The 15,387-nt window shown below is 40.8% G+C and overlaps 1 protein-coding gene across 3 annotated transcripts in view; it reads left to right on the top strand.

Annotated features, from left to right (window-relative positions):
- REV1 (REV1 DNA directed polymerase) overlaps window positions 1-15,387 on the top strand; it is a 59,331-nt gene that overhangs the window by 18,005 nt on the left and 25,939 nt on the right. For all 3 annotated transcript variants that reach the window (XM_048493182.1, XM_048493181.1, XM_048493180.1), the window contains 4 exons: window positions 5,187-5,250; window positions 5,622-5,754; window positions 7,352-7,520; window positions 9,510-9,659. In XM_048493182.1, coding sequence (XP_048349139.1) covers window positions 5,194-5,250; window positions 5,622-5,754; window positions 7,352-7,520; window positions 9,510-9,659 — 509 coding nt within the window. In that variant the 5' untranslated portion in view covers window positions 5,187-5,193. The remainder of the gene's footprint in view (window positions 1-5,186; window positions 5,251-5,621; window positions 5,755-7,351; window positions 7,521-9,509; window positions 9,660-15,387) is intronic.

Below are 15,387 nucleotides of genomic sequence, written 5' to 3'. Positions count from 1 at the left end.
AACGCAGACTCGAACAGCCTTCAGAAAGTCTGAGACCTTCCCTTGCTAATGTAGTGCCCCCTCGGCTGGGGGAGACTATGTCCTCGGCGGCCATCAAGTTCCATCTCAGAGCCTGCATTCCTCAGAGGACGACAAGGCAAATAGTTTGCCAGTTCCCAGCGGGAATTACAGCCCATTCCACCAGAAGCAGAAGGCCCACGCTGCCCTGTGGTCAGGCATGTCCTCGGGTTAGATCAGATCTGTAGGGCTTGCCAAGCCATGGGCTTCCCCTTCCTCTCTCTTTTGTCAGGGCATTAACGACTGACATCCATGGATCGCCATTCAGGCTTCCTTCGCGCAGAAGGTTCCTGGAGCATGTTATTGGAGATTAACGGAACCCACCCCATTTGGGTGTACTGCTTGGGAGTCCCAACAAGATGGTCGGAACCACCCTAGGAGAACGCACTCCATTGGATAATTTTCACCGTGGAAGGGGTCTTCTCTTGGGTGGTGAAGGCCATCATCTTGGCCCCTCCCCTGTTCCCTCGCTCTCCTTGATAATATGCTCCTTCCCTCTGCCTGATAGCTAGACTCCTTATTTTTATACTTATATCAGCTGTGTGGTTTTTTACCTGTTGGATCTACAGTTTTTTGCCGAAGCCTTTGGCGATGTTCTAATAAGATTTTATTACAGCGTGTTTCGACTGTTTCTTCTTCGAGTATTCCTGCTTTCAATCGCTCGGCCGGTCAGATACTGGGGCAATTTGGCGCCAACAGGATATGACCAAAAAGCACTTCCTGCCTCACTAGCAAGTAGTGAAGAACAACCCAACAAGATGGCCTTCACCACCCAAGAGAAGACCCCTTCACGGTGAGTATCCAATGGGTCGTTTTTCATTACTATTTGTATACCTCCTAAATGAAAATCTATACTTTAACTAAAGACTTGGTCAATATTCTGCATGGCTTTTCTAAGATCTATATAAATCACAGCAAGGATGCCAGTACCTTAGATGATAGGGCAGTGCATCAAATGAGGTTTTATATATCTCTGTGCTCTGTTGGCATGTCTGGACTAGTAAATTGTATGTTAGATGCATGTTGATATGAGGAAACATTTCTATCTCCTAATCTAGGTCTTGACAGTTCTGGGGACTAGGTTAGTATTGTGACCTAAACTGTACCCCCACCTTGTAAACTGTTTTAGAGTTTAAAAGGAGGAGAGAAGGGGGAAGTTAACCCTTAAAGGGATGGTGGTTTAAAACTCAGAGCTAAATTGTTGCTAAGATAAGAGCTCCAGTGCAAGTAAAGTTTAGTAGCTACTGGTTCTCCTTTGTCTTTCTATGGAACTTTTGCTCTCTGATGGAGGGGGTGAAGGCAGACAGGTAGCTTTGCTTGGTGGGTGGGCAAACAAGACTTTTCCCTCAAGGGTGGGAGGAGGAGGTTAGAGTACCTAGGCTGGGAAAGCAATGAGTCTTTTTACGGTATTTGTAATTCAGAACACAAATGGTTTGTGAATCTGAATAGCTCTAGTGTAACCCTAAGGAGAATTACTCCAGTCTAAGCCCGTTGAAATAAAAGGGCTTAGACTGGAATAACTCTCCTTAGAATTACACTGTTAGTGTACTGGTTATATACACAGAAATATCCCAATTTTCTGAATCAGCGAAGGAAGAGCTCCTGTTGAAATCTACTCTCTCTCGTTCTCTCTCTCTCTCTCTCTCTCTCTCTCTCTCTCACACACACACACACACACACACACACACACACACACACACACACACACACACACACATATGCACAACTGCATGCCTGAGTTGAGCAAAGAATAATTCTTGGGTATGCTTTTTCCTTCCATTCTAGTAACATAGTAAGTTACTTTGTTGTCTGTCAAAATTTATGCTGCAATACATCTCTTTTAGGTGTTGTAGGGTGGTAGTTTTTGTTGGCACAAACTTAAGCTTGGCAATCCTACTGGAACCCATTAAATTAGGCCCAGTTTGGTTACATTTAGCTGTGTCAAATAGTGGGTTTTTATTGTACAAACCAATCAGTATGCATAATGCTTGACCCAGATTAAGAGGCAAGAGGAAGGTTACAGTTTAAAATTTAAGAGAAGGAAGATGACATCGAGAGAGGGGAAAAGATGGAGGTGCGACACAACTGGGGAAGAACATATGTTCATTCCAATCACATGCAAACAATCTTATTTCCTGTAGGGGGTGGAAACAAAGGGGTTGTGAGAAAATTTTAAGATTTTCCTGGGCTGTTTCTTAAGGAGAACATTTCCACATGCACAAAAACATTTTGCATCCTGTTTGAGAGAAGATGAGGAAGAAGCAACTCTGTACCTTATTCAGGCATTCATTCCAGAGCCTTGGCCCAACTGCAGTAAAAGGCTTGCTATTCACAACTAATGACTATTCTGACCATTTAGAGTAAGCTCTGACCTGATAAATTTATGGTTCCCAACTGGCATAAAGAAAAATATCCTGTCCCTTTAGTAAAGCCTTAATGTGTAGGAAGGGACTGTTGAAGCTTTTTGTGGCACAGAAGTAAATAATTTCACCTGATAAATAATGCCCCATTAATCCTCTAATTAAAGAGACTATAGAGACGTGAAGGCCTGGGAAAATTCAGAGCGGCTGTCTTTTTTCCCTCTGAGGCCTTTTCACTTTTTCTGATGGAAACACTGAACATTGAGGGGGATACTGAAAAAAAACTCCTATGAAATGTTTTATTTTTTTGAGTGAGTGAAATGGTTTTAGAGACAATATGGACATACTGGGGCATATACACCTCTTTAATCCAAGATGCATTTCTGCACTTAGAATTATATCTGATCTTCATCAGGAGAGCATGCAGGGCATTTACTGCTTGCAAGACTTGTGTTGCGTACCAATGGTTGTTCATTTAAGTTGTATCTTCCTTTTTTTCCGTACAACTTCATAATTTCTGGAAATTTTCCATCTCTAAAAAGGACATTTTTTCCCAGGCCAGCTGGCAAACTTACTTATAAATTAGAGATAACATTATACTTGTTTATTATGACAGAAAAGATGTATTTGGTCTTGATGAGTCTGGGATCCTTAATTTTTGGACTCCTAGGTCCAAAAATAATAATAATGTCAAGGCCTGTGCTAACAGTGATGAAAACTGACAGGTGGCTAAAATTATCCTATCTTCCATTGAACATATATTGACTTGACAGACTCACAAAGGACAACCCTTTGGTTCCTGTGGAGCCTTCAGACCTACAAGAGCTACTTTATGGACAGTGATACAACAGTTACAGCTCTCCATGTCAGTGTATATTCATATTGGGTAGATCTACAATTTTTAGATAAATTTAAAATGCTATTCAAAAGGCACAGGAGCCCTGCTAAAGCAGAAACATACTGTCCGGGCGCGAGCCCCTGCGCGGCGCCCGGACTTGTAAAGCCGCCGGAGGACGCGGCGACGCCCGCTCTCCCAGAGGAGACGGCGCTCGGTGATCTGCTGCCCCTCCTTTCGGGCAGGACGTCGCTTCCCTGCCGCGTCGACGCATCAACCTGGAGACCTACCGGAAAGCCGATCTCCCAATCTGTCGACGGATCAATCAGCTGGCACGAATGCGCCATGATGAAGGAGTGAAGGGGCGGGGCTCTGAGCCCGGCCGGGCTCGCCTAGTCCCAGCTGAAGCTGAGGAAGGTAATCAGAATGGATGGCAGCTGGGACGAGGCAGGGGGATTGGAGGGGGAAAGGGATATAAGGGGGTGGGAAAGGACACTCTGGGGTGTTGGCAGAGGGAAGAGGGTGGAAGGAGACCTGTGAGGAGGCAGGAAAAGTGAACTGTTTAGCCCAGAAGGGCAGGGAGAGGAAGTTTCCTGCAGCCCAGCTGTGCAGTAGAACAGGCTGGGAGACCAGCGCTGAGCCCCAACTCTGTGAGAGAACAGCAGGGAAGGGGGAGTGGTGGGAAGCCTGGTAGGCAGACCAACCCTCGCTCAGTGAAGTAACAGAGCAAGGGGAGGAGTGCAGGAAGGGTGCCAGGGCGCACCAGTAGCTGAGGCGCCCTGTGGGCGAGACTATTTAAAACTGCGGCTCGGGAGGACATCCAGAGGTGGGATCCAGCAAGTTCTCACAGGTTCCCGAGAGTAGGTTACTAATTATTTGTGTGTGCCGAGAGGGGGTTATTAATTGGTGATTTTGCCACGTGATTTTTGCCTTAGTTACGCCCCTTCTCTCAGCAGTAGCGCGCAGAACTTGAAGCAGTCTTGCAGGAGTTGCACCGGCGTGCGTGGCAGCCTGCGCCTGCGTGCATTCGTTTCCTGCCCAAGGACCAGCGCAACGGCTGCGTCCTTGCCAGAGCCCCGCCCAGGAATGCCCCACCCCCGGAATGCCCAGCCACGCCCCCGTAGTGCCCTGCTCAGCCCCATTGGCGCTACGCCACAGTTTGAATCCCACCACCATGGGAACCTGTTACTAAAATTTTTGGATCACACCACTGAGGACATCCCCCAGGTAAAGGGAGGTGGGACGGCACACTCGCCCCAGGGGGATGAGCGGTCAGGGGAGGCGCCACACATACCAAGCTGGAGAGCACTATTAGTTGCGCCTTACGAAGCCCTTGGAGGTGGGACGGCACCCTCATCTGTCCTATTTTTTTTAGGGGGTTGGCATGACAGGAAGTACTGTGGGGTACCATGGTTCTTTTGGGCTTGTCTGTCAACTTATGCGTACTTCTGAACTACTTCAAGCAGAAGTTCATGGCCCCTGGTGCCTGTAAGCAGATGTGACAGCTGTGGGGGTAAAATGTTGAACAAGACAATGTTGCTGAAACAGAGGACATCTTTCTTGGCTTGCCATTGCTTTCTGTCTCCTTCAGCCTTTAAACACCAACATGTTTGATACTATTTTGGTACAGCACAGTCAAGGGAGAGACTTTGACAAGACATTGCCAACATATTACTGAGTAACATCTAGGGTCCTGAGTATGCTTAAATCATGAAGTGCAACAGAGGTAAAATTAGGTTGAAGTTTTTTAAAGATATTTTACTTCTGTTTGAATTTATTCATTGTGCAAAAATATTAGGTATATCAGTTGCATTAATATGGAAAGACATAGCTGTGGGTCACTCTGTCACTTATTTCTGGAGGTACAATTTCAAATGTAACAATTCCAATTCTGAAAATAAACCCTTGTTTTTTTTCCTCTCCCTAATTAAAAGCCTCATTATGAAGCAAGGTGGATGGAGAAAACGAGCCGGTGAGAAAGATGGCTGGGGAACATGGGTATGTTCAAAATTGCAAACCTTTTGACAGAAAGTATTTACAAATATAATTCTTTGAAGATTTAATTTTTTTCTGGAATGGTTGAGTGGATCTAACAAATCGATTTATTTAACTTACTTGCTTTATTTTCCTCTGTGTTACCTGGACAGTGAAGACTGTATTATGTTGCCATCTAACAGTTCAATTCTGATTGGCATTAACCCTTCTAAACGCATTGAAATCAAATGGGAGTAACTCTGCTTGGTGTTGCACTGTAATTTTAGTGGCAGGATGTACGTTGACGTTGTCATCTATAGCTATACACAGAATAGTCAAAGTGAGTATTGACTTAGTCTTTAACATCCAAAAATGTTTTTTTATCTAAATCCAAGGGAGGATATATGTCTGCCAAAGTGCAAAAATTAGAAGATCAGTTCTGTTCAGAGGCCGTTATACAACATCAGAAAGATGGAATTTCATCCAGTATCTTCAGTGGAGTAGCCATCTATGTCAATGGCTTTACAGGTGATATTTTAATTTTTTTTAAGCTATTCAGATTCTCTCAAAAGAGGTAAGTAGGCCAGTGATAGAGTTGGATTTTTGGGAAGGGGCAGTGTTTCAGTCTCCTTCTTACTGTAGCCTGAACTTTCTGTTTGTTATGGTAGCTAGCCAGGCTTCTTACTTTGCTGGCCAAGGTAGTAAACTGAATTCTCGTACATATGTAAACAGTGTGTTTTGAGGTGTGTATTCAATTAATTGTGACAGAGCATCCAGTTAACTGAAAGCATGTTGCAAAATGCAAATGTTATTGTATTGAATCCACACCTCCTGTTGCTCATGCTGGGAAGCTGAAGAATGATTTGGTATTCAGTTAGGAGAAAATTCCTTTCCTTGCTGATTGGTTTGAAGAACCGGACTCAACCCTCTTTACCAGAAGAGGTGGAAACCTACGTATAATTGCATGCTAAGGGATCTCATTAAAGAAGGTTATTTAAGTCAGAAATTCAGTTTTGTCCAAGTGTTTTTTGCTTTGTTCAATTTTATTTTGAAGTAACTACACCAGTATTTTAAGAAGAACTTGGATTATGTGAACAAGTTTCATATATAAGCTTATTTATACAACAGATTCTTGTACAGTGTGGTGTCATGCTTAAAAGTGGTAGACTCTAATGTGGAGAACCGGGTTCTCCTCCATATGAATGTAAGGCCCCTTCTGCACACGCAAAATAATGCGTTTTCAAACCACTTTCACAATTGTTTGCAAGTGGATTTTGCTGTTCCGCGCAGGTTCAAAGAGCACTGAAAGCAGTTTGAAAGTGCATTATTCTGCATGTGCGGAATGAGCCGTAGACTCTAATCTGGAGAACTGGGTTTGATTTTCCACTCCTCCATATGAAGCCTGCTGGGTGACTTTGGGCCAGTCACAGTTCTCTCTGAAGCAATTGTGAACTATTTTGAAACTCCTTATGACACAGAAAAGTGGGTTATAAAAACCAACTTTTCTTCTTCTGTGGTAGTAAGAATATTAGCATTTTCAGTTTTGAGACTGTCCCCATTTCACTAGTTAATCTGTTTCAGTAGATATTTTTAAAATCTTGCATCTTTGGAATGATTTGCATATCACTTACGTTGTGAAAAGTTCTTTGTTGTTTTGATTAATGTAGCAATAAGAGATGGCAATATCACTACCATGGAGCCTGCTTATATGTAAATCAGTATTTTAAAAATTGTATGATATTTTGATACCATAGTGTACCAGAAAGCTAGCTTTATACTGGGATTTTAGACATTAGTTAGCTGATCAACTGTGTCATTTGTTAATGAGCTTCAAGTTAAAGACATATTACTTTAACTTTTTGGAATGAGGTATGTTACGTAACAGCATAAAAGTGATCAAAGACATTGTAAGTATTTATTGTTTATTAAAAATATTCACAGTATACCTTGCTTTTCCTCTTGGTTCAAGGCAGTTTACAATATGAAAGAAATCACTGGCATATTTTAAAAAATTTCTTGTCCTAGTGTTGTCCCACTGATGCAGGGTCTGCTGCTTGGATTTTTAAACACCACTTCTCTCGAGTGTAAATCATGTTACATTGTGTGTATTGTAATTCTATTTCAGATCCTTCAGCTGATGAACTAAGACGGCTAATGATGTTGCATGGGGGGCAATATCATATGTATTATTCTAGATCCAAAACAACGCACATTATTGCAACAAATCTTCCAAATGCCAAAATAAAAGAACTCAAAGGGGAAAAAGTAGTTCGACCAGAATGGATAACAGAAAGGTAAATACTGGAGAATTACTGCCAGGATGATGATGATGATGATGATGATGATGATGATGATGATGATGATGATGATGATGATGATGATGATGATGATGATGTGTAAGATGTTGTAAAATTGAGTACTGAAATCCTCTTTGAAAAAGATCTAAAAATTGTGAAATATTGTTCTATAATATATTTAACTCATTTTAAATTTACTGTTAAATATTGTGAGATCATATTCACATAAACTGTTTAATATCCTGTTGTTATGTGAATAGTGTAAAGCATTGAAGGGTAGTCTGTGAAATGAATAGCAAGATCAGCTTCAATCTGTGAAACTCAAACCATTGAGTAACAGTATAGGTGATTACATTAAATGAATCTTTTAACCTTAGGATACAAAGTACATGGACAGAAATTATCAAAATCTCATTGATAAGCATGTAATTTTGCATATGTTTCTGAGTGTGTAATGGACAGTTTACTTAGTTGTGGAAATTAAAAAAACAATGTTTTATTTAGCTGGAAATATTGTTCAAGTTACAATTTTTTAATAATCTGTATTATTAAATACACAGATTATAAAAAAACTGTAACTTGAATAATGTGACAATTTAAAAATGAAGGAAAATGCTGATTTTGGATTTTTATAAAGCAAATAATTGGCTACCCATGAAAATAGGGTTTCTCTATTGCTGTTATAACTTTCAAGTATTAAACTTTACTGGGTTATTTTCATTCTTAGAATATAACAGTTGTTATATGGAAATGATATTTGGAAATGATATCTGGACAGTTCTAGAAAACAAATGATCTGTGGTTGAGACTTATCCCCATTGTAACAGATCTGATTTCACCACTCCCATAGAAACCTGATCACATAACTGCTAACAAGTTCTTGTTTTTCTAATTGGGTAATGTGATCTTACTGTAGTTCTCTTAATTGCAACACATACTGGCTTTTGATTCTCTGCCAAGCCTCTTGTTAGTGTACAGATTGAAGTTAGATGGGAAGTACATTACAATGAGTCAAGAATTAGTATTGCTCTGATTTGCCAGCATATTTCCCTAGACCATGTATGATTATATTCCTCTTCTGCATAACAGGGACTTGGCAGCTTCTGTCTCAGAAGAATCCCTCAGAGAACATACTGGTGATGCAGAAGGGAGATGTGAAAGTGGTGTTATTTGAATCCATTATCCCAAGATTTAACAACTTAGGTCAAATATCAGATGGGAAGGTTCAGCTAGACTAATTATCTAGGAGATTAAAACTACAATGATTTCTTTTCTTAACAGTTAGGTGAGGATTCAAAGAACTGTTCAATTAATTGTGGGTTCCTAAAGAGGCCCTGGGCTTGTGTTTCTCAAATAGGGCTTTGACCACCACTTTTAAACTCAAACCACTTTCAGCAAGCTTTTAAAGCTCAAGGGGGTTTCAAATGCCAATTAAGGGGGTTTCAAAAGTCAAATGTGGAAAAAGTATTATGCCTAAACCCTTGGGTGTTCCTAAAGAAGCTCTTTGGATCCCTAAGTTAGAATTTTTAATTTTCAATTTATTTACAAATTTTCAATTTATTTACAATATATTAATGATTACTATATATAAAATCAGTTGGAGGTAGAGTGATTAAAAAGTCAAGAAACAAGGAAGCAATTAGATTGAATTAGGAAGCAATAGATTGAATCCTGTAGAAAAGGGAAAGATCATTGCCAATTCTCACCTGCTGCAGCAGCACTTTGCCTCTCCTCATACTGCTCCTGGAGATCCTCTATGGTGTGTGCTTCACGCTGTAGTATGAATGGGGAGAAGGAGAAGACTTAATTCCGTGTGTGGAATTTAGGCAGGATCTGAAGGAGGGGGAGCGGGGTGTCTTTAAGTAAAATAATCAAAGTACTATTAAACATAGACCATTTTCCCATATAATATTGTAAGATCAAAGTATACCTTTAAAATAATGCTTGTGTTGAAACCCTGGATAACCTAAACATTTTTTGTTTCAGCATAAAAGCTGGGCGACTCCTTTCATACATTCCATATCAGCTTTACACAAAGCAGTCATGTATTCAGAAAGGCCTCTGTTTCAGTACTGTATGCAAACCTGAAGATCCTATTCCAGGTCCTAGCGATATCTCTGTAGAGCTCAACAGGGTGTAAGTATCTGATCTTGATTTTTAAATTCAGACTATTGACCAGGTCTAATGATTTTTGATAATTATGTTAACTTTATGTTTAAAAACTTCTTGGGCTGGATTATATTAAGAAAAGAAATTATTTAGTAATTTTTAGTTTGTAGCTTGTATTCTGAAAAAAACATACGTTCAAATTTGTTTAGTAAAGCAGTCTTCCAAGTTGGAATAATACTTTGAATTCCATTTTTTTGTCAGTGTAAGTTGGAGTGTCTTACTATGTTTTGAGTGTGTTACAGTGATGGTATGGTGGTATCCAATACTAATCACCTCTGCGTAGATCTTTTTAAGCCAAAAATGAGTTAGAATTCATTGCTATTCAGCATGCTAGCTACACTATTCCTCTCAAGACTTTGCCCTGTCTTACAGAGGTAAGGTAGGTGGTAACTATAAATAGGACTTTTTCAGTGATGACAAATTACATCCTTACTGTTGAGGAAGGCCTGTAGTCCACACTGTTGTCATTTATGTACCAGTCTCCTATCCCAGCTTTATTTGCTTGCTTATTAGTTCTGTGTCATCATTTGTAGGTGATTGTTCTATGGCCTGAATACTGTTGTTTCATGCCCTCTGTTTTCAACTCCTGCAGTAATGTTTGGTGGTTTTTATGCTCAGCCCCCTTCATGGGGATTTTCTAACAATTTTTGGCCAGTCTTTATGATTTGGTGTGTTAATGCTTTTCTTATTTTTTTATTGAGAGTCACCTTGAGCAGGTCACTGGGTACATTAAATGATCTTTCTTCCTACCTCTTCCCTTTCTTTGCCACTTAGGAGCATTGTGATGCCTTTTTGCTACCTGTGTACATGTTGGCCATTTCCAACATAGCCATATCACTTCACACTATAGCTCTGGCACGACTTTTGCTTGTGGTCTTTTATAATGCTGCATGACTTGTCCTTAATCTGACACATGAGCAGTTCTTCTTGATCACATGCACAGAATTTTATTCCACTGTGATCCATACTGTCAGGGAGGTGAACAGTGTTGCATACTGATTATACGAGTGTTTCTGCACACTTGGAAAACTTCCCTGATGTGTAGAAAAATAAAAAGCAGCAGCCTGATAAGTGAGTATGTTTGCTGCATTCCAAAAGGCATAGTGTATTAAGGTTAATTAACTGTCAAAGAAAAGAGGGGAGAAGATAAAAAGGCCTGCTCACGCTCCATAGAGCTTATATAATCCTGGAGGGTATGAGATGTGAATCCCCTGCCTACCAACTTGCTAGTACAGCAGAAGGGAGAAAATAAACAAGGTCAAATTCAGGACTAGATAAACTGCTTGCTGCTAACCTGACCCCTAACTTCCAATATTTAGTATTATATAACAATTTTGCTGAAGTGTTACAATATTGGGACAAGATGAACAGGAAGTATCTCAACTATTCCCTGAACTCAACAGAATTGAGCATCTAGAGGGGTTCTTTCCAGTATATCTCCCACAATTGCTCATACTCAACCAACTGGTTCCCACAAAAGGCAAAGTTCATTATCAAGTGCCCTACCAACGGTGCTGTCTATAAATGAAGTAGGGATATCTGCATAAACAAGACACTATGTGTGCAAAAATACTAATTTGTATTTTTAAAATAGAAAGACTTCAGAATTGGTGCTCTCCAGAAGGCATGCATTTATTGTAGTTACATTCGCCTTCAGAAAGGGAAATTTCTCAAAGATGAGGGGGATAGTGCGCAGGAAGCTGAAAGGGAAAATCAAGAGAGTCAAAACTGTCCAGGATGCTTGGAGGTTATTTAAAAACACAGTAATAAAAGCTCAGCGGGAATGTGTTCCACAGGTTAGAAAAGGCAGCACCCAGTCCAAAAGAAAGCCACCATGGTTAACAAGAAAGGTTGAGGAAATGATCAGAAAAAAGAAAATGTCTTTTAGAAAATGGAAGTCCAGTTTGACTGATGAAGAATATGAGAGGGAACACAAATGGTGGCAAAAGAGAAGCAAGTTAGCTGTAAGGGAGGCAAAAAAGGATTATGAGGAACGCATGGCTGCGAACATCAAGACCAGCAACAAACAGTTCTTCAAGTACATCAAAAGCAGGAAGCCAGCAAGGGAAGCGGTAGGCCCGTTAGATGACAAAGGAACAAAGGGTGTGCTAAAAGATGGCAGGGAGATTGCAGAGAAGCTGAATGAATTCTTTGCATCTGTCTTCACCCAAGAGGAGGGTGAGGGAACATTCCTGCCCTGAACCAAGCTTCTTAGGGAGGCGAATCCGAGGAACTTGCGAAGATAGTGGTAGACAAGGAAGAAGTTCTGGCAGCCATTGATAAACTAAATGTTACCAAATCCCTTGGCCCAGATTGCATTCACCCAAGAGTTCTTAAAGAGCTCAAGCATGAAATTGCTGATCTTCTCACTTTAATATGCAACTTATCCCTGAAATCAGGCTCCATCCCTGAAGACTGGAAGATGGCCAATGTCACACCAATCTTTAAGAAAGGATCTAGGGGGGACCCGGGAAATTACAGGCCAGTCAGTTTGACATCTGTTCCTGGTAAATTAGTAGAATCTATCATTAAAGATAAAATTATAAAGCATGTAGAAAAGCAAGACCTGCTGAGAAAGAGTCAGCATGGCTTTTGCAGAGGCAAATCCTGTCTTACAAACTTACTAGAGTTCTTTGAGGGTGTAAACAGGCATGTGGACAGGGGTGAACCGTGGACATTGTCTACTTGTATTTCCAAAGGCTTTTGACAAAGTTCCTCACCAGAGACTGTTGAGAAAACTCAGCAATGAAGGAATAAGAGGGGAAGTCCTCCTATGGATTAAAAACTGGTTGAGAAACAGGAAACAAAGAGTGGGTGTAAATGGGAAGTTCTCACAATGGAGAGATGTGGGGAGTGGTGTCCCCCAAGGATCCGTTTTGGGACCAGTGCTCTTTAACCTATTCATAAATGACCGGGAAGTAGGGGTGGGTAGCGTGGTGGCCAAGTTTGCAGATGATACCAAATTATGTAGGGTGGTGAGAACCACAAAGGATTGCAAAGAGCTCCAAGCGGACCTTGATAAATTAGGTGAGTGGGCTCAGAAATGGCAAATGCAGTTCAATGTAGCAAAATGTAAAGTGATGCACATAGGGGCAAAAAATCCAAACTTCACATACACGCTACAGGGGTCAGTGCTATCAGTCACAGACCAGGAAAGGGATTTAGGCGTCTTAGTTGATAGTTCCATGGGAATGTCAACTCAATGCACGACAGCTGTAAAAAGGCAAACTGCATGCTGGGGAGCATTAGGAAAGGAATTGATAATAAAACTGCAAAGATTGTCATGCCCTTATATAAAGCAGTGGTGCGACCGCACTTGGAGTATTGTGTTCAGTTCTGGTCGCCACATCTCAAAAAGGATATTGAAGAGATAGAAAAAGTGCAGAGAAGGGCAACAAGGATGATTGAGGGACGGGAGCACCTTCCCTATGAGGAGAGGCTGCAGCGTTTGGGACTCTTTAGTTTGGAGAGGAGGCGGCTGAGGGGGGATATGATTGAAGTCTACAAAATTATGCATGGGGTAGAAAATGTTGACAGAGAGAAATTTTTCTCTCTTTCTCACAATACTAGACCCAGGGGGCATTCATTGAAAATGCTGGGGGGAAGAATTAGGACTAATAAAAGGAAACACTTCTTCACGCAACGTGTGATTGGTGTTTGGAATATGCTGCCACAGGAGGTGGTGATGGCCACTAACCTGGATAGCTTTAAAAGGGGCTTGGACAGATTTATGGAGGAGAAGTCGATTTATGGCTACCAATCTTGATCCTCCTTGATCTGAGATTGCAAATGCCTTAACAGACCAGGTGATCGGGAGCAACAGCCACAGAAGGCCATTGCGTTCACATCCTACATGGGAGCTCCCAAAGGCACCTGGTGGGCCACTGCGAGTAGCAGAATGCTGGACTAGATGGACTTTGGTCTGATCCAGCTGGCTTGTTCTTATGTTCTTATTGAAGGCAATTAAGCATCGGTTAAGGAGGGACGGATTGCAAAGGAGAATTTATTCAAGCCAGTGGCAGTTCAAAATATCCTGAAAGGGATTTTCACAGTTGACACCATAGTAAAATTATTCTAGAAGGACACACATTTACACCATTTGTAGATGGTTTTTTTGTGTAATGCTTTTCTGCGCTCCATTTTCTTTCAGTGCCCTTTTTTACTTGTTGACATCCACACACCAGTGATTACACAAAATTGTATCACACACACTCATACACATTATTGTTTGATTCAAAAATAGACCCTATGGGAGTCCATGCCTGTGGCCTATTCATGTCTCCTTGTAATATTTAGCAGTAGGGTTCACAAATAATATCTTGGTTAAATAGCTAACTTTTTGCCTTCAGCCCCTTTCCCAAATCCTGTGGCAGGAGTTGGTAGAGAGGTTGGAATTTGCCTCATTTACTCTGTAGCTTGTAAAAGATGAATCTCTCCTATTTTTCACTTCAGTCAGAAGATTAGTCACCATGCAATCTGTTTACATTTCTTTCTCTGGGAGTGACACACTGGGGGTATCTTCCACCTCCCCAATCCAGGGGCAGGGATGTTCCCTTGTTCTTATGTAATCCAGTTCTTCTGATTATTTCTGTGGTAAGCATTATTATATATAACCACCTGGGGAGATTTATTCAGTTGTCCCACCTTGTACCTCATTAAAGTAAATGTATAACTAAACCAGATCTTCCTTTCTCTCTCCTGTATTAGATTTCAGATATTATCATGCTAGAGACTTTTCCTAGTTTAACCATAGAACATTAGAATTTTGTTAAACTCAGCGGACTAGCATGAGGGCAGGGAGGCATTTGGTGAGAAGGAAAGCAGCAATATTATGTACAAACATTAAGATGTTCTTAATAGTACAGCTCAGATGGCATTTGGCTGTTTAACAAGATTTCAGTTTGTTGCAGATTTCTAAATTATTGGAAATAAGACAAGACTTTCTTGTTGTACAGCCTTGACTCAGACTTGCACAGAGGTTCATGTGTAAACTCTGATGCCCAAAATCTAGAAGGAATGGAGTACTCACTCAACTCCCTTTTCCTTTCAGACTTATTCAAACTGTAGGATCACTTCAGAGTTATTGAAGTAAATCCACCTCAGAACTAGAGATGGGTATTCTTCTCACATACTAAGTTTAAATTCTCCTCCTGGCTAGAGATTGGTCCTTCTCTAACACCAGCTCTCTCATGCATCCAGCTCTCACTGTCTTACACAGTTCAGGAGACAAGCTAGCTCTGTTTTTAGAACCTGGCCTGGGACTTCTTCTTTCTGTAGAGGTTTATTTCCCTCTTCGGCTAGATTAAGGTCCTTTTCCCCAAAAAAACTGTCTCCATGCCAATAATACAGACACTAAACATGTCTGAACCCTCTGGCTTCTCAATCAGTTTTTTTCCTGCCTCTTCATGCCCCTAGCTTTGAAGCAATTTTACACAGAATGGAGTTTTCATAACTATTTCTCTTAGGTTCATCCCAGGGAGTATCTTGACTCTTCAATATTCCAAAGATCAGCAGACATTTGAAGTCCCTTTAGAATTGTCTCTTTTTGAGGTGCAAGTTTTGTAGTAGTATTGATTATTTTCTTGCACAGTTCTTGTTATTCATAGAGAATACCGCAAGGCAAGGTAATAAAATTTAGGTATTAAGCATTTACTTTAAAAAATGTAATAGGTTACACTTTTTGGCTTGCTACAAA

This window comes from Sphaerodactylus townsendi, linkage group LG04 (genome assembly GCF_021028975.2).
Source record: "Sphaerodactylus townsendi isolate TG3544 linkage group LG04, MPM_Stown_v2.3, whole genome shotgun sequence".
Taxonomy (NCBI): Eukaryota; Metazoa; Chordata; class Lepidosauria; order Squamata; family Sphaerodactylidae; genus Sphaerodactylus; species Sphaerodactylus townsendi.
The sequence above is the reverse complement of the archived record's forward strand: the minus strand, read 5'-3'. Positions and strand labels throughout refer to the sequence as shown.